This window comes from Melanerpes formicivorus, unplaced genomic scaffold, assembly GCF_026170545.1.
Source record: "Melanerpes formicivorus ecotype bairdi unplaced genomic scaffold, bMelFor1.0.p_v2 SCAF_10, whole genome shotgun sequence".
Taxonomy (NCBI): Eukaryota; Metazoa; Chordata; class Aves; order Piciformes; family Picidae; genus Melanerpes; species Melanerpes formicivorus.
In genome coordinates, this window is record NW_027142362.1 from 14,565,185 (window position 1) to 14,590,527 (window position 25,343).

The 25,343-nt window shown below is 40.3% G+C and overlaps 2 protein-coding genes across 8 annotated transcripts in view; both read right to left on the bottom strand.

Moving 5' to 3' along the window:
- The window catches only part of MYO5C (myosin VC), a 45,022-nt gene extending 24,206 nt beyond the window's left edge, over positions 1-20,816 (bottom strand). Inside the window, exons 1-18 of the mRNA XM_068143851.1 lie at positions 20,733-20,816; positions 16,230-16,340; positions 15,298-15,463; positions 13,471-13,615; positions 12,915-13,071; positions 11,662-11,805; positions 10,681-10,762; positions 9,620-9,727; positions 8,927-9,033; positions 8,044-8,309; positions 7,532-7,613; positions 6,132-6,272; positions 4,888-5,013; positions 4,163-4,246; positions 2,912-3,046; positions 2,461-2,558; positions 870-956; positions 672-783 (exon numbers count right to left, since the gene is read on the bottom strand). Coding sequence (XP_067999952.1) covers positions 672-783; positions 870-956; positions 2,461-2,558; positions 2,912-3,046; positions 4,163-4,246; positions 4,888-5,013; positions 6,132-6,272; positions 7,532-7,613; positions 8,044-8,309; positions 8,927-9,033; positions 9,620-9,727; positions 10,681-10,762; positions 11,662-11,805; positions 12,915-13,071; positions 13,471-13,615; positions 15,298-15,463; positions 16,230-16,340; positions 20,733-20,759 — 2,178 coding nt within the window. The 5' untranslated portion in view covers positions 20,760-20,816. The remainder of the gene's footprint in view (positions 1-671; positions 784-869; positions 957-2,460; positions 2,559-2,911; positions 3,047-4,162; positions 4,247-4,887; positions 5,014-6,131; positions 6,273-7,531; positions 7,614-8,043; positions 8,310-8,926; positions 9,034-9,619; positions 9,728-10,680; positions 10,763-11,661; positions 11,806-12,914; positions 13,072-13,470; positions 13,616-15,297; positions 15,464-16,229; positions 16,341-20,732) is intronic.
- A 900-nt stretch (positions 20,817-21,716) lies between these two features.
- MYO5A (myosin VA) overlaps positions 21,717-25,343 on the bottom strand; it is a 105,400-nt gene continuing 101,773 nt past the window's right edge. For all 7 annotated transcript variants that reach the window (XM_068143859.1, XM_068143856.1, XM_068143854.1 and 4 more), the window contains one exon: positions 21,717-25,319. In XM_068143859.1, coding sequence (XP_067999960.1) covers positions 25,167-25,319 — 153 coding nt within the window. In that variant the 3' untranslated portion in view covers positions 21,717-25,166. The remainder of the gene's footprint in view (positions 25,320-25,343) is intronic.

The window sequence follows — 25,343 nt, forward strand, 5'->3', positions numbered from 1 at the left end:
TTGAAAGGAACCTCTTCATCCCCCACCACAAGTCTGGTTCCTTGAAATCAACACTACCTTCTGGTACACATGGCTGGCCTTGAATCAGTGAGCTGTGTGAATAAAAACTCGGGAGAAGCTGCTTTTAGCTCAGGCTCTCACTCTTGGCCACTCCTGGAGTTATACTGCAAGTACACCTGTGTGTGGTCTTTCTCATCCCAGTCTGATCTCAGTCCTGATATGTGGACTTGAATCATTGACTTGGCTTGGACCAGCCTCACCATGACAGGCTTGTCTAAGAAATAGGAGCCACTTGCAAAACAGTGCACTTTTAGAACAGTGTTCTAATGTGTGGTATGCCATCATCAAAAGTCCTGTTGTATCTTCAGCCCCCTAATACTTGGCAGATGTATACCATTTACTGCTCACTAGTTTAAAAATACAGGTTAGAATATCTTCCAAGAGAGGACATTAAGCACAGGGAGGTTACATCACCTGTCTGCTGCCACATGGCTGTGTCCTAACACTGCTACTGACTCACAAGCCTGTATGCAACATACTACATCAGGCAAGATAGCAAAAATGCAAAATATCTTTCCTGTTTGAGAAGTGAGATGCTACCCTTGGCAAAAAAGACCTTTTATTAACAATCAAAGCTCAAACACAGAAAGGGTCAGTGCACACAAACTGACCTGGATTAGCCGCTGCAAAACAGTCTTGCAAATCTGTTTCTTATCATTTATGGAGAGTTCCAGCTGTGTCATGAGAATGCTGTAACGGCTGAAAAACTCTATGTAAGTCCACCTGGAAAATTAAAAGTTAGCAAATACATTTAGTGTAAGAGACACCTAAGTAATTCTAGACACACAGAGGTCAACTGGTATCCCTACCTGGATGGGTAGCTCTGTGCACTAATTCGAATAGTTTCCAGAACACCGCAAGCTCGCAGTTGCTGAGCAACTCTTTTTGAGTCAAACCTAAAAAAGCAGAGACATTTTTTACATTTTGGATGGGTTTGGCATGCTATAACAATTAGAACCATTCTACTAGCTGGATTTCTATTTCTGCCATAGGACACAGAGCTTTTTATATGGTGTGTTACTTGGGGTTTCTTTGTTTGAATATGTGACAGGGAGTATCTGGGTTTTCATTTTCTTCCTTAAAACAAAAGGAAGAGTATTTATTTCTCTTTTATGAAGAGACAGGTTTCCTTTCAATATTATCTGTGACAGTTCCTATCAGCAAGTGGCAAAGAATTGTGCTACATTCAGTACAAAATGTACACAGAAATAAATCCCTTCAGCGGTCTACTGGGCAGAAACTCTCTAAGTACTCTTTAGCACACTGATAGTGAATAAACCAGGATTTGCTCATGAATATCCAAGTTCAAGATTATCTACACAAGGCATGCAAAGACCCTTTCTGATTCCAGAACAGAGCTGATATGCCCAGAGTACTATACTACAGTGTTGATCCAGCACTAGCTAAGAGACCTGGCCTGGCTGACAGGTTCTTTCACAGCTTATAGTACGCTTTACCAGGCTAATTCAAACATGGTTTTATACTACCCAAGCTATTTTCCCCCCTCATAGCTATTACACAGAATAACGTCTCACTGCAGTGATAGTGTAACAGTGTTTTGCATTGAGAGATTTTGTCTGGCTCCAAGAAAATGAACTAAGACTCTTAAAAAAAAAATAAATCAATAGAGAATCAAAGTTTGCCTCTTCCCTCATTCTCAGCTATGATACAAGCTTTGCTTTTATTTGTTGGTATACTACCTTTCAGCTGAAAGCTAGAGCTGCTTTCCAACAACTGAAAACTAGAGTACTTTCACATTTCTGCCCATGAAACAGACTGATAGCTGAAGCAAGGTTAACTCCTGCCTACAAGTTAGTGGTTATCAAGCTGGCCATGGGAATTATGCAAGTTATCTGGCATGCATAATTGTATTATAAGATTGAAATGACATAAAATTGTTGGAAAATTCCAAGGCTATGTTCAACATTACTCATACCTTTTCTGACTTCTGAAGATCTTCTAAATATTTCTGTGAGCAACAGAGAAGTTGACAAAGAAAATGGCAATGGCTTTTATCCCCTAAATTTAAATTGGTGCTAAGCCATGCTGTACAAGAGCAAACACACCTATACAACCTATCCATCAGCTGCAATCAAAGGTGAGGAACCTTTTCCCTAAAAATATCTATGTCAAATGCACAAACAGTAATATCCAACCCATAAAATGCTAGCATATTAAAGATGTTTTTAAGGCATCAAAAGTGATTATGGAATGATTCTGTTCTTGTAAGATGACAATATTCATTTTTTACATCATCTGTCTTGAAAGGAGAAATATGTTCTGTGTGGGAAGGCGTGCAACAATAGGAATTTAGCTTGCTGACATGTAGCTACTGTGCAATAGAAAAATACTCTGAATTTGAAAGGTAATGCAACAGCTCAAGACCACTGACATACTTACTCAAAAGGCAATTTCTCATCATTTGGCTTTATGCATCGTACATAATGAGGGGTGGTTGCATTGAGTGTCGCCATCAGTAAAGACAAAGAACTCCGAAACTAGAAAATACCAGACATAACAGTTTGCTAATGAAACATTAACATCTCATTAAAAGGTCAAACCTTGAGTTTTTAGATTATTTGTTAGGTTTTGGCTGCATAATAGGAGGTTTTCTTAGGGTTTAGATCTTAAACACAGGAAATTTAAGAGTCCTGCTCTACTTAACGGTTTCATATATACAAATTAAACACAACTCCTTATACTCAGAACTGGAGCACTGCACTGTGGCTGCCTCCTGTTGTTCTGAACAGCCCCCCACGAATAGTCACAGAATACAGTAATGTAGTCTCAGACTGCCCAGTCTGCCCTCCTGAAAGTCTGAGCATTACAGAAGAGCACATTTATGTAGTACCTTACTGCCAACAGTCAGCCGGAGCTGTTTGTTAGGTGCCTTGAGAACAGGTCTTGCAGATTTGATGTTTATAGTTGAACTGAAAGGTGAAATGGACACTGGATTGTCTTGAAAAAAATTTGCACACAGATGAAACTAAAAGTGTGGTGAAAGAATCACAGTTAAATACTGTGTAACTGTAAGAGGATTTAAACAAAACTACATTTCCCATTTACATAAAATGCATCTTAATGCTTAGGCCAGGTACTGCAGGACATGGAACTGGATCTTTGAGCCACAAACAAACACCAACTGCATCTTTGAGCCACAAAAAAACCCAAACCCCAGAAAAACCCCAGCTGCAACTATTCTGAGTCTGTTATGAAGCACTTAAAATATTTCACAGATAACTGTTAAGTAGGCCTGCAAAAGCTACTTCAGTATGAACAAACATGGACACAAATACAGAATTAAAAGTAAGACCTCTTAAGGTTGTATTTTCACAATATTTAAATTAAATTAAGAATATGGGGTTTTGTCAGATTAAGTTATTAGTAATCCTGAAGTCTCAGGATGGTAGACTTGAAAGAGACTGGGCCTTCAGGCAGATGGCAAGTGGCAGGCAGATACAAGACATCTGATGTTTTCCCTTCCCTGGTATTCTCTTAATCACTTTTGAAGAATAAACACAGGCAGCTGTTAATGATAAACTACCCATCAAAGCTGCATGTAATGATGTAATGACCACAGGGAAGGAAAAAAGAGAAAGAAAAAACAAAAGGAAAAAGAAAAAAGAAAGAAAGAGAAAAAGAAAGAGAAAAGGAAAAGGAAAAGGAAAAGGAAAAGGAAAAGGAAAAGGAAAAGGAAAAGGAAAAGGAAAAGGAAAAGGAAAAGGAAAAGGAAAAGGAAAAGGAAAAGGAAAAGGAAAAGGAAAAGGAAAAGGAAAAGGAAAAGGAAGAAAAAGAGCCTTTTTCAGTTAAAGGGATTCCAAAATGGAGATACTAAGAAAGTAAACTACTAACCTAACTAGCAAAGTAAATGCACAAAATGCACATGTATGGGAAAAGATGAATACTGTGTTTTCCATCTTGTATGTTACTCTGACATTAAAGCACCCACTTGTACAATACTAATAAAAATTAAGATTAATCTAATTAATTCAACCAATTAAAAAAACCCTTTTAACAGGACAAATATTTTAAAATCAGACCTGAATGAACTCCAGAAAAATCAAGTATTCAAAAAAGTAGTAATTACTGATTGCTCACAAACCTTGCTCTCTTTCAAGATGTCGATCAATACTTCATGTACTGTATCTCTGTTTTTTTCCAGAAATCCTTCACATTTATATTCTACCTGTGCCAAAGGTGGAATCATTAACTTTTCAGGAATGCATGAACCATTAGCAAAACCGTAACTTTTTACTCTCTAAACTGTGGTGACCACCAGCTCTTCATTAGTCTTACAAATGCTGTCTTAAACTCTGCTTTTCCCAACTTCACTATGGTAAGCACAGAGAAATGCATACATCCTACAAGCTTTAATGTAGGACAAACTGTCATAATTTACTATCAAACATAATTTCCTTGCATCTTCATCAGGCATTTCTTTCTTCCTTTACTCATTATTCTGTTATTTCAAGTCAAAATATGAAAAAAGAAAAGAATACTCCATGTGAAATGTAAATAACTGAGATAAAAATGTGTATGGACTACAACCTTAAACATTTCATTTATACACTGTACTCTTTTCCTGCCTCTTTATCTTCATGGTTTATTTTCATGCTCTCAAATTACCTTAAGCACTTCTTATATTTAAATGGCACATTACAGACAGTGCTACCAACAAGTAAATATTACTAGCTATTGAAAAAACTACTTTACAGAAGTTTCAAACAAGCATGGCTAGTGTTTCCTCAGTTTCCTAAGTCTGATTCTTTTCTGAATGAGCTACTGCTGGAAACAGAGTGAAATAATACTGAGTTATTTACACTCTACCTTATCAGCGAAGTGTTGAATAATGAAAGACGTGTTTGACATCCTTGGCTTTTCAAAGAGTGCATTCTTATTGACAAAATTATTATATAGCTTTTGAAGCCAGTTTTCATCTGTTCCATGAGGTAACTGTAAAAATGATAGGCGCAATTTCCTCAACAAAACTCTATTGGACTGTTAAAAACAACGAGACTGTTTACTATAGATACTGTCTGAATAAAGCATCTTTGGTGAATTATGACACCTGGTAGTAACCAGCTTTGGCTTTTTGGACTAGCCAGTGGCTCCCTGTGGCAAAGGAATTCAAGAAAGGTCGTATTAATCCACAATTCTGCTGAATAGTTAATTCTCTGGTGAATCCAGAATCATTTTGTCCTGAGAGGATGCTACCTGCCATCATGGACAATCTCACCCCTGAGAATGCCAATTAACAGAGTAACAGGTAAGATAATGATTTAGGGAATATTCCCTAATTTCTCCTGTATTACTCCATGGTTTGCCTTCTGAGAAGTACAACTTGCCAATATCACCAAAACACCTTTCAGAGACCATTCTAACAGGGCTCACTTTCCCTTGCCCCGTTCTTCACTGAGAAAACCACCTTGATAGGTTTGGAAGCCTAAGGGAACTATGTATGTCTAACATACAAGACACACACACACAAATAAATAGATTCACAAACTGCTATATTCAGGAAAGAGCATGGAGATAAAAAGAAGCAAGGTTGAAGAAGAAAAAGCAAAGATGTTGATTAGGTGCATTCAAAAAGAGTTTCTAAAAAAGGAATGGACCACTGGCTTTTTGGAGCAAAAATAGTGATTTGTGGAATGACTGAATTGTAGAAATACTGGTGGAAGACACCCCCTGGGTAGTACAAATTCCTGCATGGAGCAACAATACCACCATCATTAGATCAAGCTGTTGTTCAAACTCAAATCCAGAAAGCACCCAATGATTGGGACACCCCAAAGCCCCTCTGCTTAACCTGTTCTAGTACTGCACTACACTCAGAATGAGGTGAAATAGTTGCTGGGTTAGCTTCCAGGAAAGAGTCTAGTTTTAGGTTCTTAAGAGAAAAATAGACTAAGTGGCTTACAACTAAAATTACCAAATAGAGGGCAAATGCTAACATTCTTTTTGTGAGAAAACTGTTCTACTTCCCATTTAAAAGATGGATTACAAGCCTCAGTATTAAAGATCTAGAATAGTTTGTTTATGAACTCCAAATAGAGGAAATTTTAAATTACCAAGCATTCTTCATCCAGAAGTTCTAAAATTCCCATTTTAGCTTCAATTAGGTCAATGACAGGCTGGTTGTCATAGAAGTCTATTAAAGTCCATGGGATATCTTCCTTCATATATTCTTCTTGTTCAAGTTTAAAGACATGCTAGGCATGAGAAAATATAAAAAATGTGAAGGTTACAATGAAGAAAGAAGAGAAATACAGTATGTACATCTGTGTGAATCACAGGGCGTTCTGCCTAAACATAAGGAAAAACTTTTTCCACTGTGAGGGTAACAGAACACTGGAACAGGCTTGCCCAGAGAAGCTGTAGAGTCTCCTTCTCTGGATTCAAAATCCACCTGAACGTGTTTCTGTGTGACCTGCTCTGGGTGATTCTGCTCTGGCAGGAGGGTTGAACTCAATGATCTTTCGAGGTCCCTTCCAACCCCTGAAGTTCTGTGATTCTGGGACACCAAATATTTGCAGATGACACCAAGTTAGGGGCAGATGTTAGTCAGTTAGAGGGTAGAAAGGCTCTGCAGAGGGACCTCGACCAACTGGACAGATGGGCAGAGTCCAATGGGATGTCCTTCAACAAGTCCAAGTGCCGAGTGCTGCACTTTGGCTACGGCAATCCCATGCAGAGCTACAGGCTGGGGTCGAAGTGGCAGGAGAGCTCCCAAACAGAGAGGGACCTGGGGGTGCCCCTCAGTTTAAGAAGGACATCGAAACACTTGAACGTGTCCAGAGAAGGGCAACAAGGCTGGTGAGAGGCCTTGAACACAAGCCCTATGAGGAGAGGCTGAGGGAGCTGGGATTGTTTAGCCTGGAGAAGAGGAGGCTCAGGGGTGACCTCATTGCCCTCTACCACTACCTGAAAGGTGGTTGTAGCCAGGAAGGGGTTGGCCTCTTCTCCCAGGCAACCAGCACCAGAACAAGGGGACACAGTCTCAAGCTGCACCAGGGGAGGTTTAGACTCGAGGTGAGGAGTAAATTCTTCACCGAGCGAGTCATTCGGCATTGGAACGGGTTGCCCAGGGAGGTGGTTGAGTTATCGTCCCTGGAGGCGTTCAAGAGGAGATTGGACGTGGCACTTTGTGCCATGGTCTAGTCATGGGGTCTGTGTTGATAGGTTGGACTCGATGATCCTTGAGGTTCTTTCCAACCTAAGTTATACTGTGATACTGTGATACATATTTTGTAGCATACTACATGTCTGTCTTCTAAAAAAGCAAACTCAGAAATGTTCATTTACATGTGTGTGCATGTATAAATAAAATATGTGTATCTTTTTTCTGGATAGTCATTAGCTAGAAATAGCCTTTAGTCAAGTATGAATAGGATTTGCTAACATGCATTATGGACAACCTCAAAACTGAAGCAAAGTAAGACAAATAATTATAACAAACAAAACAACATACCAGGTTAAATTGCTGCTGCAGTTTTTCATTAGCATAATTGATGCAAAACTGTTCAAAACTGTTCACATCAAATGTTTCAAAGCTGAAACACAAGGCAAATACGAAACAGATAATCCCTTGACATGTAGATACAAATGTCAGTATCCTTTGAAGACACTATTCTAGTATTTCCAAGAAAATTAAACAGCCATATGACTGAAGGAGCTGCTAAGGCATTTTAAAACTTCCTTAGAAGTTAATGTTACCAGACATAAGAGAGATTTAAAAGAATTCCAGAGTTAAATCTCAAAGAATCCTATTAAAAGTTAGATCCAAATCTTAAAAAAATACCAATATTTATAATTGCTGAACATTTTCACTGCTCTGGATGCTAAAGAACTCACACAACTGTGACCTTCTATTGAAAAAAATCCCTCCAAATTCATTAGAAGCACAAATTGAGAAGTGCCTCTTAAGGACTCCAAAGAAAAGGCACAATTGACAAGTAAATGTATTTCCCAAGATATTCTTACCCATAAATGTCCAAAACACCAATAAAAGTATGTTGCTTGCCAGGGAACTGCAAGGCTTGGTTAATTTTTTCCACGATAAAGTCAAATAAATGAGAATAGATCTTCTTTGCCAAGGCATCCCTGGCATTAACAGACTGAGCTCTTGTCATTGGCTTTATCACAGTCTCCGAGGTAGTGATAATCTTTCGGTGGCACAACCATTGTGCCATTTTGTCGCACTTTAACTCCAGAAGTTCACAGAATATATTGAGATGTTTATCTTCCAGCTTCAAAGAAAACAAATAAATACTATTATATTACACCTAATAGTTTAGCTGTTGCTTAGACAGTGAAATCTTGACATCACTGACTAAAAAACTATGACTTTTATTTTTAGATAAGACAAGGGGCTCTGTTCGCTTCTTGGCTTGGCTAAATATCAAGAAGAGCTCAAGCAAACAATACTGGATACAGCTACTGAGATAGGAGAGAAAAGACTTAACTGGATGAGATGCTTAGGATTAAGACATTGAAGTTACTTTCTGTTTGGGTGTCCTTACTGTATAGACTTGCATAGTCTGCTGAGACCCTCTGAGCAGCTTTGCCAGTGCTGCTTCCTGTGTCCTACACATAGTCCCACTGGGCTTTTCCAACAACTGTGAATCAAATGGGGCTCTCTTAGCCACATTTTGCCTTTTGTTCAGACTTTCTGAACTTGGGCATGAAACAGGATTCACATGCTCACCATGATTCTACACAGATGAAGATGGAGAAATCTCTAAAGTTTGGTACACCAGATTTAATGCCAGTCTAAGCCTCAGTTAGGAAACAAAACTACTGCTCAAAGACTTCTAGCATAGAATATAAAGGAAAATGTTGGTATCTGAATGAGCTACTTCCTTACACTGATGGATGCTCTTTCATCTCCAACAGCAGTTATTTTCACATTGCCCAAGTGTAGAATTGCTGCCAGCATTTTAAATACATCCATCTGAAAATCCCTCTTCAGACCTAAAATAAATAATAATTCTTGATTATTTAAAATACTCACAAACAGTACAACTAATTAAATAGCACAGTGCTGGACTACTTACCTTTTGCATAGCAAAGAACTGTAGAGCATCTTTGCGTACTACTATGCAAAGCCTTGGTTCTGCCTGCTTTCTGCCTCTCTGATCTGATGAGAGATTAGGCATAAATCCCCATGCCTTCCCAAGTGCCAGCTGGAGTCTGATTCAGCTTTCATATAAGTCAGATAGGAGCAAAGAAGAAAGAAGCTTCCAAATCTAGTTATGTCACAGCATATTAGCTTAAGGGTTTCCAACTAAAACACTTCTATCATTCCATGATTCTAAGACTCCAGCCTCAGTGATACTGACCCCAAACAATGAACACTAATTGCTAACAGCCATTTACTCTTGCCTATTACTTTTAAAACAGATCAACAGTGCAATGGATGAAGTATTAAATAATTTATTTTGGTAATTACTGCTAATGTTTTAGACATTTCAGAAACAACCCACCTCTGCCCATTTCAGGGGGAAAAAAAAGGCAACCTATATTTAAATCTATTGCAAATGTATCTCCAAGAATTTACCAAGTAAGGCAAATGTCTTCTGAGTCTCCACCATATTTGCTCTGTCATCAACTCCTTCTATTACTGTGCTGCCACCCATTCTTGTGTAGTTAAATTCTTCTGCATTTCCTATAAATGAGAAGTAAAACTTGCAATGATAGAAAATCCAGGACAGGGGATAGCCACTTGTTAAGGACTCTTGTAACACCAGAAGATTAAAGATGCTGTCAGACAAGAGCTCTTCAGCAATGAGTTGGAGGTCCTCTTATTCTGAGAGGAATCCATGTGCCTCACTCAGCTAAACTGACACAAATTACTATTTATAATGCCTAGCAATCTTAATAGCTGATCTAATAGAGCAACAGGAAGGAGATGAATCATAGAATCAATAAGGTTGGAAAAGACCTCAAAGATCATCAAATCCAACCTGACACCCAACACCTCATGACTCCTAGACCATAGCACCAAGTGCCACATCCAATCCCCTCTTGAACACCTCCAGGGACGGTGACTCCACCACCTCCCTGGGCAGCCCATTCCAATGCCTAACAATTCTCCCTGTGAAGAACTCACCTCGAGTCTAAACTTCCCCTGGTGCAGCTTGAGACTGTATACTCTTGTTCTGGTGCTGGTTGCCTGGGAGAAGAGACCAACCCCCTGCTGGCTACAACCACCCTTCAGGTAGTTGTAGACAGCAGTAAGGTCTCCCCTGAGCCTCCTCTTTTCCAGGCTAAAAGTAAATATATACCCAAGGTCTGCTTCTCCCAGGTGGCATTAAAGTTTCTCTGTAGATAAATGAATCAAACCCCTGAACTGCCATTATTGCCTCTGTCACTATAGAAAGTATTAGAATAAGATTTTCAAAGACACTTATGTACTTGATCATGCACTATTCAGGTTACTAGGGATTTACTACTAAGTTCAATACAAGGAGGATTAATAGCTAAGTGATTTAACAATGCATGTCCCATTGTAAGACTGTGAGATTTATGCTATGGAGCACAACCTAGCATTTAAAAAGGCAGTCTTCAAAATACTGCACTGAAAAAAATATGAAGAGCAGGTATTTTCTTGAGACTTACCTAATTTAAGATGCTTAAATGCAGGTTGCATAGCAGATGCACACAACTGATAAAATATATGGTAGTTTCTCTCACTCTCTGACTGTAAATTAAAGCAAAGCCCACCATTACAGAAAGAAACAAAACAACAAACACAAAAACATTTAATATTCAGCATTGCTTTAAATAGATTATAACAATTCTGCTGCAATACAGTTTAGCAAAGAAATTGCCCAATGCTAAAATGCTGTATCTGAGACTTCAACAGCAGCTCCCAAAGTGATAAATTCAAGTACACTTTACTTCCATTACCCATATGTTGAGTTCTCTCCCCAAGGCTAATAATTTCTTCAGCTTGAAAAACCATCTACTAATCAGAACTGACAAACACTGTAATGAACAACTGTGTAGGAGTGCCAGCTGAAACACTCCCCCGTGGTAACTCAGAAAACTCTCAACTATTTCCAAACTATCCTTCATGCAGCAGATACAGGGGAGCATTTTTTCAAGTACCCAAAAAGCTATAATAGAACTGATAAGGAAAACTTTGTAAAAGCAGTTTTATAAAATTAAATGCTTCCTTTAGTAGACTATCACACCTATGCTCTGACACCGTGGTGAGTCACATGCAACAAGCCTGACCGTACAAATTTTCAGCTAGTTTTTACCAAAACTCTCTCTTCCCTACTCTATAGGCTGTTCTTTTCCAGATAAAATTGGCATGTGTTAATACTGTGACTGAAAAGCCACAGATTCCTCAAATATTCCTTTGCACTTATCTCAGAGAACTGTCCTGCAGATACACCCTCCACTTAACACAAGGCAGAGCTTGGAACGAATTGGTGTCTTAAAATAAGCAAGATTAGCTCCTATTAAAAAAATAACCCAAATGATGCTTAGAAGCACCATGCAGAACTTCACATCACATTTTCTGTACAAAACTACTGAAGGATAGTACATGAGCAGCTATACTGACATTACTCTTCACTTTATTTTACCAACCTGAAAGACAACTCTGGATTTCTCAAGCAGGTATGTTCTCATGTTAGCTCCAATGATTTGGTAACTTTGATCAAAGCTGATTTCAGTGTATTTTCCAAAGCGACTGCTATTATCATTCCGTGTGGTTTTTGCATTGCCAACAGCCTACAACAATTATTTAACCTTTAGAATCTGTTTTAGTTGCATTTGGAACAAAAATAATTTGGTCAAAACACGACTCAGCTACAGGTTCCTAAAATCAAAGGCGCTCACACATCAATCTCAGCACTGAGCTGTGAGACTTAAATTCTGAGGCCCAAATTTGAAGATAAGCCTTAAGTCAAATAGTAAAACACTACGTAAACTGAGAATTAAAGAAACTAGGTTTTCCCACCAGAAGGAACCTTAACAGGTTTCTATTCCTATTAATCAAAAACCCAATTTGATTGATAATGTTTTCTCATCATTAACGGGCTGTGATCAGATAAAACTCTGGAGGCAAATGGCCACTGGTAAATTAGGCAGAACCTAGGTGTTCCTGAAGCAACTACCTCCTTCCATCAGTAGCAGTCAGAAGTTAACCCTCTAATTTAGATATCTAACCTCTAACTGGGCTGCATCAAGAGAAGTGTGGCCAGCAGGTCAAGGGAGGTGATTCCCCCCTCTACTCAGCTCTGGTGAGACCCCACCTGGAGTACTGTGTCCAGTTCTGGAGCCCCTATTACAAGAGGGATGTGGAGGTGCTGGAACGTGTCCAGAGAAGGGCCACGAGGATGATCAGAGGGCTGGAGCACCTCTCCTATGAGGACAGACTGAAGGAGTTGGGGCTGTTCAGTATGGAGAAAAGTAGGCCCTGAGGTGACCTTATTGTGGCCTTCCAGTATCTGAAGGGGGCCTACAGGAAGGCTGGGGAGGGACTTCTCAGGATCTCAGGTAGTGATAGGACTAGGGGGAATGGAATGAAGCTGGAGGGGGTGAGATTCAGGCTGGATGTGAGGAGGAGGTTCTTCACCATGAGAGCGGTGAAGCCCTGGAATGGGTTGTCCAGGGAAGTGGTGGAGGCCCCATCCCTGGAGGTGTTTAAGACCAGGCTGGATGAGGCTCTGTCCAGCCTGATCTAGTGTGGGGTGTCCCTGCCCATGGCATGGGGGTTGGAACTAGATGATCCTTGTGGTCCCTTCCAACCCTGACCGATTCTATGATTCTAACTCAGGTAGCTCCCACTGTTCTTTCCTTGATGAGTACAAACTTGACAGACTCTCTCCAAACCTTACCTCAGTTATTGGGTTGGAAGCCAGCACTTTATTCTCCACATGTGCATTGCTGCTTGACTTACTCACAGTGGCAAAGTATCTCATTGTGTATCTTGCAGACACAGTCTTTCCAGCTCCTGATTCTCCACTGACTATAATAGACTGATTTTTGTTATTTCTGAAACCAAATAATCAGACAGCTTCAATCAGACATGTCTAAAATTCATGTACAAATCTAAGAATATATACACAAAACAAATGTATGAAAACACAGCTGTGGTCAACTCTCCTACCAGTTCCACCTTTCAGCTGTTCTCTTACTCCTCTTTGGTTGTAACCTCTAGGACGATGTCATTGCTATTCACACAGCTAAGACAGTGTTTTGCCCTTCATCAAGCATGAAAATAGGTAAGAGTTCTAAAAATTCCTCATCTGGTTGTGGAATTAACTCCTCCTCTACCCTTCAGAGGTATTCTTAATAACCAGTGGCCCATACAAGGCTAAATTAAATGACAACTAGCATTAACTGCCACTAGACTTCAGTTGTTATTTATGGACATTGAACAACATACTGGACCTTGCCATTTGCTTGTATGCTTCTTCTGCCACAGCAAATATATGTGGATCCATGTCCCCCATGTTTTGGCCACTGTATGCATGGATAATAGCATCTCCATATATCGGCAACTGTTTATAGGGGTTTATTGCAACCAAAATTATTCCTAAAAGTGAGCAGACAAAACCAAACCAAACCAAAACCAAAACATAGGTTAGTTGAATGAAATGCCAGTTTCAACAACACAGGTTAAACTGATACAAAGTAGCAATATTTTCTAAACTAGGCAGGAGACTCTGAGGGTCAACAGACAATTCTACACTGGTACAAAAACAACATAACATTGCACCAGCAATGTCATGTGGCCAAGAAGGATGATGCCATTCTGGGGTGTATTAGAAGCAGTGTGGTTAGTAGGTCGAGAGAGGTTCTCCTCCCCCCTCTGCTCTGACCTGGTGAGGCTGAATCTGGAATATTGTGTCCAGTTCTGCACTCCTTCAGTTCAAGAAGGACCTCAGGGAGCTGCTTGAAAGAATCCAATACAGGGCTGCAAAAAGTTATTAAGGGCATGGAACAGCTCCCTTATAAGGAAAGGCCAAGGGAGCTGGGGCTCTTCGGCTTGGAGGAGACTAAGAGGTGACCTCATCAATGTTTTAGAATTAAAAAAAAAATTAGAATAAACCTTTATTAGAATAACCGTTATTAGAATAAACCAAACCAGGTTGGAAGAGACCTTCAAGATCATCGTGTCCAACCCATCAACCAATCCAACCCACCCAAACAGCTAACCCATGGCACCAAGCACCCCATCAAGTCTCCTTCTGAACACCTTCAATGACGGCGACTCCACCACCTCCCCGGGCAGCCCATTCCAATGGGCAATCACTCTTTCTGTGTAGAACTTCTTCCTAACATCCAACCTGAACCTCCCCTGGCACAGCCTGAGACTGTGTCCTCTTGTTCTGGTACTGGGTGCCTGGGAGAAGAGACCATCATCCGCCTGTCTACAACCTCCCTTCAGGTAGTTGTAGAGAGTGATAAGGTCACCCCTGAGTCTCCTCTTCTCCAGGCTGAGCAACCCCAGCTCCCTCAGCCTCTCCTCATAGGGCTTGTGTTCCAAACCCCTCACCAACTTTGTTGCTCTTCTCTGGACTCGTTCCAGCAAGTCAACCTCCTTCCTAAACTGAGGGGCCCAGAACTGGACACAGTACTCGAGGTGTGGCCTAACCAGTGCAGTATACAGGGGCAGAATGACCTCCCGGCTCCTGCTGGCCACACTGTTCCTGATGCAGGCCAGGATGCCATTGGCCCTCTTGGCTGCCTGGGCACACTGCAGGCTCATGTTCAGCCTATCATCAACCAGCACCCCCAGGTCCCTCTCTGCCTGGCTGCTCTCCAGAGAGGGACCTGGGGGTGCTGGTTGATGGTAGGCTGAACATTGGTTTATAAATATATAAAGGGTGAGTGCCAAGAGGATGGAGTCAGGTTCTTCTCAGTGATGCCCGATGACATGACAAGGGGCAATGGGTGAAAGCTGAGGCATAAGAAGTTCCATGGAAACAGGAGAAAAAATTTTTCCCTGTGAGGGTGATGAAACACTGGAACAGGTTTGCAGAGTCTCCCTCTGTGGAGACACTCACAACCTGCCTGGATGCGTTCCTGTGTGATCTGGTAGGTGATCCTGCACTGGCAGGGGGTTTGGACTAGATGATCTTTCGAGGGCCCTTCTAGCTCCTAACATTCTGTGATTCTGTAACTTGAATGACATAAAACACTGCTCACAGGAAACTAATCCAAGATTTTAATGTTCTAACATTGTTTTTAAACCTTGCATTGTACTTTGCTTACCGCTATAGGTGTAGATAAGCTTTGACTCCACAAAACGAACTTTCAGATTGTGCAGAACAGCTGGGTCATGGAGATAACTAAGTGCAGTGAGGTCATTTTCACCAACAAGGATGTCAGGATTTCGCAGGGGTGGCAAAGCAGCTGGATCAACAGGATATTTCAGTTCCTGTCCACAAAAATTACTTGAAATATCATTAAATGCATCATATCTGCATAAGCACAAATTGTTCTTCTACCTTTACGCAAAGTTACAGGGTTGGTGGAGCCCTGTCTGATCTTGTATTCCATCCGTTTTATAGATCCCACCAAACTTAGGGGATATTGATGAAAAAGGTAGACCAGCTAGAACTGAACAAAACACCTGGTCAGAACTTAAGCCAGCCTCAAAAGTCTCCTTATTCACAACCCCTCAGTTTCCATTACACAGTTTAAAACTCATTTCCAATTCCTGGAGCAAATCCATTTAACCATACATTTAACAATTGTCTTTACAGACTAGGAATGCAGAAACATGGAAATAGTTTTCAAAGTACTGAATCTGTAAAGAATTTAGATACTAATGTTAACAGATCTCACATAAAGCAGCAACTTGAGGGGAAGCAATAAAAGCAACAGCTAGCTCTGTGAGCAAAAACTATGCCTGCCTTGCACTTGAGATGTGCTTCAGCTTGAGTTTCAAGAGCTTGTTTCAACACTAAAGTGTTCTTCAAGGTAACTGTTCTAAACTGATGTTATACACATTTTAGAACTGCACTCTTCATATTTTTAGATGACAGTTGTTTACTGTACAAATTTCAATACAATGCTGGTCACTGCAGGGTTAACATAAAAGAAAATACAGTCAAGTCATTTAGATCCCATAGTGGGGACTCGTGTTTCTGCATAAAGGTATCTCAGCAAACTCTGCAGTAAATGAGGCTTTATCTCCTTACAGTTCCATCTTCTAATTGCACAAGGAGAAAACGGTCTCCAGCTTTGTAGTTTTTTGTGATTTCTGCAGACTTCCAAACTTCTTCTTTATCAGGGATCCAAACCCGATTGTACTACAACAGAAAACCAAAAGAATAGTTAGCTTAGCTAGTACCATAACACCAGACTAGCATAAACCTCCCAGTTTTCAAATGTCAAGCACAACCTAAAAGCTGAACTGGATGCCAGGACTTTTATACAGCATGCTACATTCTTGTGTTTTGGTTATTCTGCATGAAAAAAAGAAGAAAGAAGGAGAAGAAAGAAGAAGAAGAAAGAAGGAGAAGAAAGAAGAAGAAGAAAGAAGAAGAAGAAAGAAGAAGAAGAAAGAAGAAGGAGAAAGAAGAAGGAGAAAGAAGAAGGAGAAAGAAGAAGGAGAAAGAAGAAGGAGAAAGAAGAAGGAGAAAGAAGAAGGAGAAAGAAGAAGGAGAAAGAAGAAGGAGAAAGAAGAAGGAGAAAGAAGAAGGAGAAAGAAGAAGGAGAAAGAAGAAGGAGAAAGAAGAAGGAGAAAGAAGAAGGAGAAAGAAGAAGGAGAAAGAAGAAGGAGAAAGAAGAAGGAGAAAGAAGAAGGAGAAAGAAGAAGGAGAAAGAAGAAGGAGAAAGAAGAAGGAGAAAGAAGAAGGAGAAAGAAGAAGGAGAAAGAAGAAGGAGAAAGAAGAAGGAGAAAGAAGAAGGAGAAAGAAGAAGGAGAAAGAAGAAGGAGAAAGAAGAAGGAGAAAGAAGAAGGAGAAAGAAGAAGGAGAAAGAAGAAGGAGAAAGAAGAAGGAGAAAGAAGAAGGAGAAAGAAGAAGGAGAAAGAAGAAGGAGAAAGAAGAAGGAGAAAGAAGAAGGAGAAAGAAGAAAGACGAAGAAGAAGAAAGAAGGAGAAGACAGAAGAAGAAGAAAGAAGAAGAAGAAAGAAGAAGAAAGAAGAAGAAGAAAGAAGAAGAAGAAAGAAGAAGAAAGAAGAAGAAGAAGAAGAAGAAAGAAGAAGAAGAAGAAAGAAGAAGAAGAAAGAAGAAGAAAGAAGAAGAAGAAAGAAGAAGAAGAAGAAAGAAGAAGGAAAAGAAGAAGAAAGAGCAAGGAAGAAGAAGGAAAAGAAGAAAAAAAAAAGAAGAAAAAAGAAAAATAGGAAACAAGAAAAAAGAAAAAAAGGAAAAAAAAAAAAGGAAAAAAAAAGAAGAAAAAAAGATAAAAAAGAAGAAAAAAAAAGAAAAAAAAGAAGAAAAAGAGAAGAAAAAAAGGAAAAAAAAAGAAGGAAAAAAAAAGAAGGGAAAAAAGGAAAAAAAAAAAAAAGAAAAAAAAAAAGAAGAAAAAAAAGTGATAAAATAAGAAGAAGAAAAAGTGAAGAGGGGTAGACTCATTAATCTCAGAAATGCCTGTTCTGCTCCTGTTTAGTGTAGTCTCCAGCATGCAGAAATGTGAACAAGGGCCAGACTGTTGCCAGGCTCTTCAAACCCTCTAACACCGAACAAAGAGAATGAAATACACTTAAGGCAGAGCCCTGATTTCTAGAAGATTTCAAATGAGCAAATACTAGAGAGAGCATCTTGTTTACTAGAATTTAGACAATCACTCCCCAAATTCAAGTATAGGATAATGAACTTAGAAAGCATTTTGCCACAGGCACAGATGTACACACAAAAAGGACTCTGCACAGTTAGCTTTGTTTTAATGGGAGTGAAATGCAATCTCCAGACATCTTCCCCTGTTCTAGGCAAACTTCATACTGGCAGGTTTCTCTCTTCATAAGGCAAGAGTTGCCTTAGCTGAGCTCAGTCCCAACAAGGTACTTCAGTTCTACCTTAAGAAGAAATTGTCCTTTCTAGAAGTATTTCTTTGCAATGGAAGCAGATGATTTACAATCTTTTTTAGATATTTGAAGAACCAAGACAGAATTAGCTCCTGCCTTCTGAAGCATTAATGTTTGAATACAAGTTACACTATTCAAGCCATCTTCTTCTCCTATGCCAAAGTTAAAATGCCAAAGCATTAGCAACATTTTTAAATGCTCTGCCCTAGAAGCTATAGGAAACAGCATTCCTCAATAGGACACAACACGACTGGCAACTTCAGCAAGCCAGAAATTTCTTCATTCACTGAAATAATTTTTCATTCAGGGATTTGCAGTTTGAGACCACTTCTGATATGTCACCATCTTCCTTAAACCTTGGTGCAAAATATTTTTATACTGTATAGTGTGCATCTCAGGTGGAAATGAAAAGTACATCAAAGGCAACATTCAGGTGAACAGGAGGAAGGACAGTGATAGAAGAAAAAAGCCTGAAAATCATCAGTGCATGCTAGTAGTGAGTTTCTTATGGGCCACCCCTCCTCTAGTATGTGCTAAAGTAACACTGAAGAACACACAACCACGCAACACCTACTGTCACAAGCAGCCATGGCATATAATCATCTTCCAACATCTTTCTGTTTTGATACCCAGAAACCTTCCTTTAATTCCTCTATCCTATTCTATATTCTAGCTATGCTCTGGTTAGTTTAAATAGACTGTTTAAATAAACCCATGAGAACTGCTGCAGCTGCTTACTTGAAAAATTAACATTAGGCAAGGATTTCATGAAGTGTTAGCATACTCACATACCTTGGAGACTCACACACCTCCTCATTCTGGTGTTGCAGCTGCTGGTTTTTACACAAATGACTTTTCCCCCTCTCTAATTTGAAGGAAGACTTGGAAGCTCCAGCAGATCCTCAGAACATCAGAGTCCCCACCCTGAGAACCTCACTGATCACACTACAAACGGTGGGTCCCTACAAACCACATTGTACCTCAGCAGTAGCTTTTTCAACTCTAACCCTTAAGGGTCAAGCCCAAAAAATTTAGGGTAAGAGGGACTTTCACAGAGACATTCTGCAGCTTAGCCTGGGTTGCTCAGTGTCCTCTCCAGCTGAGTTTTCAGTATCTCTAAGGATGAAGGCTGATCTTTCTGGTCACCCATACACCAACCTGGCATGCATGTCAGGTGATGAACACTAGTTGAAACCTCAGAGATGTTTTCATGATATTTTTTTGCTGACACTTTCAGTGTGATGGCATTTTTTTTGTGCAGTATGCAAACCCACAAAGACCTTTTCTAAACACCACTAAACCATGCTGATGACAATGTTTTCATCTATCTAACCAAGGGAGAAAGCCTAGCTTCACAAGTATCTATTTAAATAGCAAATGATAGACATGACTAAACAAAACCAGTTTTAATTTTGCCTTTTCCACCTATATCTGAGTATAAATTGACTTTTGTATCATTCCTACACTATGTTGATTTCTTGGCATATAAAAATTATCTATCCAGAGCTGTTAAACCGAATTCTCTAATTGCTGTTCTTCCAAGTTAAGAGTATCACCACTAAATAGCCTCGAGGCATATAGTGTGTTCCCACGTAAGAACTTGAGCTGTACTAAGTGACAGACTAAATAAAGGAAGGAAAATGCAGGCGATCAAAGTACTGATTCTTCAGAAAAGGTCTACTGCAGTTCCAGGAGCCTCCATTGGCAAACGTATCCAGCCTACTGAAGTTCACTTTCTCCCAACCCTGCCTTACAAGTAAACAGAGAGTGCTCATTTTCGTATCAAGTTACACCCACGCTCTTTCCTCCCCTTCACCTGACCAACATTCTTCCCGATTTAAAAGCCCCCATTTGTTCTTTCAGCTGCCCAGAATGCGGTACCAGCACAACAAATGAACAAATTCTGCAGCACCAGGCTAAGTAAGAGTTCATTATAGCAGCTGGTTTTGCAATTAAAGAGATACAAGCATACAAATCTGTAATACAATCGTGCTATTTTTGTTATTCATAGCTAAGCAAACAAGTGACATGTCACGACATTCTGGTGACTACAGGAAAAGTGGGAAAATTTGAGCAAAAAATACAGCAGCTGCACTATGGAGGAAGAATCTTTGTTCTAGTGCCAAGTTGGGCCAAGCATATTCAACAGTTGTGTAAAAAGGGCCCGTGCACCCTAATTAAGTAGACAGGGAACTGCTGTTAAACTTTAGAACTGCCTAATCGCTGGCCAGCACATACCAGAAACCTGCACCTGAAGCCCAAAAGACTCAACAAGTATTTCTTTCAGAAAGAAGTATCTTCCCATGCTGCCCTAGGATTTTATAGCTCCTCTGGTGTGCTCTAGCTCAGCTATGGCTGCAGGCGAAGCGCCCTTGCGCAGAGGGGACACCTTCCCTCCTGTCCCAGGTCCGAACCAGCAAACCGTGTCAGGAGTACCAGCGCCTCAGCGTCCTGAGGCGCCGCCGCCGCAGCCCGCACAGCGCACCGAGAGCACGAGCCCGCTGCGGAGAGCCGGGCGTTACGCGCCGGGCCCGATCCCCCCCGCCCTTCGCCTCCCCATCCCGGGGCGGCGTGGACCCCTCGGCGGGCCCGGGAGAAGGCGGCCTCACTTCCCCTCAGGCCCGCCCCCACCGTGACGGTCGCCTGCTCCCGGAGGTGCCCCCGCCCCGCTCACCTGGGTGTAGAGCTCGGCCAGCGCCATGGGGTCAGAGCGACGGCTAGTCCGTGTGGCCCAAGGGGAGAGACGTGGTGCGACAGGTTCCGCAAGGAGCAGGTGTCCGAGGCGCCGCGGTCCGCCCCCGAGGCGTGGGGAGGTGGCCCGGCCCGGATCCCGGGCCTGTCCCACCCGGGCACTGCCCTTCACCGTGGTGGAGGGAGGCGGTTCCCCGCTGCTGGCACGGCGAAGGCGCTAGGCTCGCCTCAGTGACCCGCGGCACCCAGTTTAAAGCATTCGCCACTGTGTGGGGCTTTCCATGTGGACAGCTTGCACGCTGACTGCTAACTTTGACAGGTAAATAAGTGTAGTGGAGATGAGGAGCAGTCCCAGTTACCATACTGGCAAAGCTGGCACCTTGGCTGCGTCTTTAGGGATAAGGAATAATGGCCACACTAGCTGCCTGCGGCATCACGAGGGGTGCCATTCCTGACGGAGCAGGGAAAAACAACAAATATTAATCACCTTCCTCTAAGACACCAGGAAGGAATGCTCTAACCAGCTTAGAAAAAGAAAAGGGATATCAGAAAGTATTTAATAGGCTTAGGGCACTAATAGGCATTATATTTAAATATGCTTTATGAGGAAGAAGATTTGAATAAGCAGAGTTCCAGCCCGCCCTGCCTGCCGGATACCACAGAGTTGGCATGACAGAGAAAACAATGTTTTAGCTAAGCACAAATCTTATTTCAGTAACATTTAATATTTGGTAACAAAATATCCTAATAGAAGTGGGTTATGTTGAACAAAGTATTTCCAAATAGGCACCACATTTTGTGGGCACACTGCTGGTATCTGGGTGTGTATTTATACAGTCCTCAGATTTTAACCAACTCCCTTGGCAGTCAGCACTAAACCACCCATGAAGGTAGTGGGAACCCGTGTGATTGTCTGGGGACTATGCCAGCATGCATCTTAAGAACAACCAACCAATCAACCAAAAAATCCAAAGCAAACCTTACAGTTGCATTTTTATTTGGACATTTTCCAGTGATAGCTATTAGGCTACAGTTTTTATGATGCATACATTTACTAAGTACAACAACAGACACTACAACAGATCAGAGCTCAGGTCATTCTGACAAAGTTTTGGTTTTCATCTATGTACTGTAGTGGCATCGAGTGAAAACCTATGTTTAAAGGCTTTTATTTATCACATGAAGTATCAGCATCTTAAAAACCCAAGTGTTCACTCATCGTTTTTGTATGGCATTTGAAATGTGTTCAGCTCAAATCACAAATTACACAGACCTTCAGACTGCAAATGCTGGTGTTTCCAAATTGGGAACCAATGCTGGTGGATATCAATCCACCTTTCAACACTGAGGTTGATCTTATTTTATTTCTTTTTCCTGTGATAGAGTAGATTAATTGCATTTAACAGACTTAAGCACTTCGATGTTTCATCCCAGGCTGCAGTCTGAGAAGCAATTTTTCATCATTTGGATAGAAGACGGCGACCTAAACATCAGAATAAAAATGATCACTGGAATAAGAATATGCCAAACTGAATGAGGTAATTATTGTGCAAAATCTCTAGAACAACTGTATATATTTCTGAGGGGGGGGTCACTGACAAGTATTTTTCCAGCATCTGATAAAATCTACCATAGCAACAGATAATAAATTAAAATACAAAAAAAAAGATATGTCCACATTAAAAGAGTGCAACCATGATTTAAGGGAGGGGGAAAAAAAAGAAAAGAAGGTGTTAAAGTAATTCTGCATGATGGTCCATGGTTAAAGAGATAATTAGTCCTAAGGTGAAAGATATATTATACATTGACACTAAAATTTTACTTCTGAAAAGTGCATGTAAAATACTGCCGTGTAAAACGTTAGATGAATTACCGACTACACATCTATTCCAACGGAAAAATATTTTCCTTTAAAACAGGTCAAGCAGCATATACTTTTAATGAGATATAAAAGTAATACCAGTCAAACCACTGAGTTTAAGGGCAATACCTATAAATTACTAAACACTACTTTCTTTAAGGAAACGAGATACAAGAAGGCTTTTTACAGGTAAACAAACTTAACAAATAAACAAAAATACATGTAGCCATACATTTTAAACACGCTAACGCTGAAGTAGTGGATACATTTCCTGATCTACAGTATGAACATACTGTATGTTCATACAGTATGTTCAACAGTATGAACATGCCAATTGTTTGGTTTTCAATAGGAGAAAAAAAAAATGTAGGTTAGCATGTTCTCACATACTTTCTTTCCTGACCTTGTTACTGGTTACATTCTCACAAGTACAGTACCCCCTAACAGTCTGAAAACTACATGGTACCTTCTTGGAGCCACTTGGCAGTAGCCATAGTTTCAGAAATCAAGTAAAAATAAAGTGTTTGGTATGCCACACGCAGGAGAAGCTAAACAACTTAGCAAAGACCATTCAAAACATTTATTCAATGTAGTATGAAAGTTCTCAGGAGTACTGACATGATCCATCAAACGTAACAAGGGGCATACACGTTTGAAAATAAGATGACATGGGCATCTTAAAATGATACTGACAAAGTTCAGGTTGTCTTTACTACTGATTTTAACAGCCACACAAACAGCATGTCTACCTCTCAAGTAAAACAGAACTGAAATGTTTCAGCCTGCTTAACAGCAACAATTTTCTGTGCCTTTGCAGGCAAATTAGTACCAAATAGTCTAATGATGTACCTCTAGATTATATCTCATATTGAAAAAGAAAATTATGTTAATGCTAAGTTGCTAATTATTATAATACATAAAAAATATTGCACGATGCAATTGAGCAATGTGTGTGGCTATTGTTTTTTTGCATGTATATTTGTGCCATACACCACAAACTACCTGTTTTAAAGTTCAGAACTGGAGCTTTAAGCGAGGCGTCTGCTCTTAACGTTGCACATTGTGAAATGTGAGTTCTAAATAGCAGATCCCAGATGCGCGTGAGAGAATCATCTTTCCAGTAAGATGTGCAATATCCAAAATAACTCAGTTTCTCATCATGTACTCTGGATCTCCAACCATTAAATCAGCATGAATCATAGTCAAATGACAGCATCACAGTCAAACCCTACTTAACATTCTTGTAAGTCAACTGTCCAAAAAGAGAGAGCCTTGGTCTACTGCAGAGATGTTTTAGTAAAGGTTTTCCTCTCAAATTCCAGTTTGAAAGAGTATTTTTTTACTTTTTCTTTTGTTCTAAGTGGCCACAAACCAAAAGTGATTATACTCAAAATACACACTGTGATCTCGGGGTTCTAAACAAAGGAGGAAATCTAAATAAATACTAAAATCATTAGTGACCTCTGTTAATTTTCTTCAAGATGCTGTGTTTGTAGTTAACTACTTTTAAGAACAACTAAACGTGTGATTACCAGTGTGCTACTTGTGCTTAGTTATCATTGTCCTCTACAGGTGTTATTTGATACCGTTTGCAAAAATCCAGTTAAAATAACAGACTGCATCAGACTATAAATAAGGTTGACAACAAAAAATGAAGTATCTTATTTTTAGTGCTTAGCATGATACTGTCATACATCTGAAAGAACACAATATGCAGCAGCAATTTAGTATGCTCGGTAAACCACAGTACTAACAAATGAACACCTAAGTTATAGCATATAGTGAGCTATAAGACCTATCACTAGAATTTACGTCAAACTGACATAAATAAGGAAGTGGTTTAAGAAATCATTTTCTATATTGCCAGTTTGTGTTTCTCCATTCCAGTTTTTACAAATTAAATGTAACAGGCTCCCCAGTGACTGTGTATTCTACTACAAAATGCCTTACTTTCAAGTCCTCCATGTTCAGGGCTGTGACTGTCCCTGTTGGTCCCTGCCTATGAGAAGATTACATATGGAGTTTAATTTACACTATTTAAATATGTTACTAAAGATCTAAAAATGTCTCTAGACTGCTGAAGACACCATTGTTCTCCAAGCTTGATTTCCATATGCTGGAAATCTATGAATCAGTGATGTCCTCATAAATGAGAGTGGTAAGCCCTGGAATGGGTTGTCCAGGGAGGTGGTTGAGGCCCTGTCCCTGGAGGTGTTTAAGTCCAGGCTGGGTGAGGCTCTGGCCAGCCTGATTTAGTGTGGGGTGTCCCTACCCATGGCAGGGGGGTTGGAACTAGATGATCCTTGTGGTCCCTTCCAACCCTGACTGATTCTATGATACTATGATAAATGTAAAGACTGAACACAAATGTACACCTTTCTATTAGCGTTCAATCTGTGGTGCTGTTAAGCAGTTTTCCAGCTACTTTTACTACACATTTGGGCATTTTGAGACTGTTTGTTCAGAAAACATGTTTTCAGTGGATTACTGTGTTTTATTGGGTAAAGACACCAGGCAACTGATTCTCCATTTAACACTGATGGTACATCCTTGAGATCAGACACGTGATATGAAGCCCAGGCCTAAGCTGGCTGGGATCTGAATGGTTTCTAAAGCTAGAGAGGATGGATTAAATGGGAAAGTAACAGGAAAGATGTGTTTAGCATCCATGAGCAACTGAGGAGAGTCCTTCCTGTCTCGGAGACGCATCTGCAAAAGTAAGAAAGCGGTTAC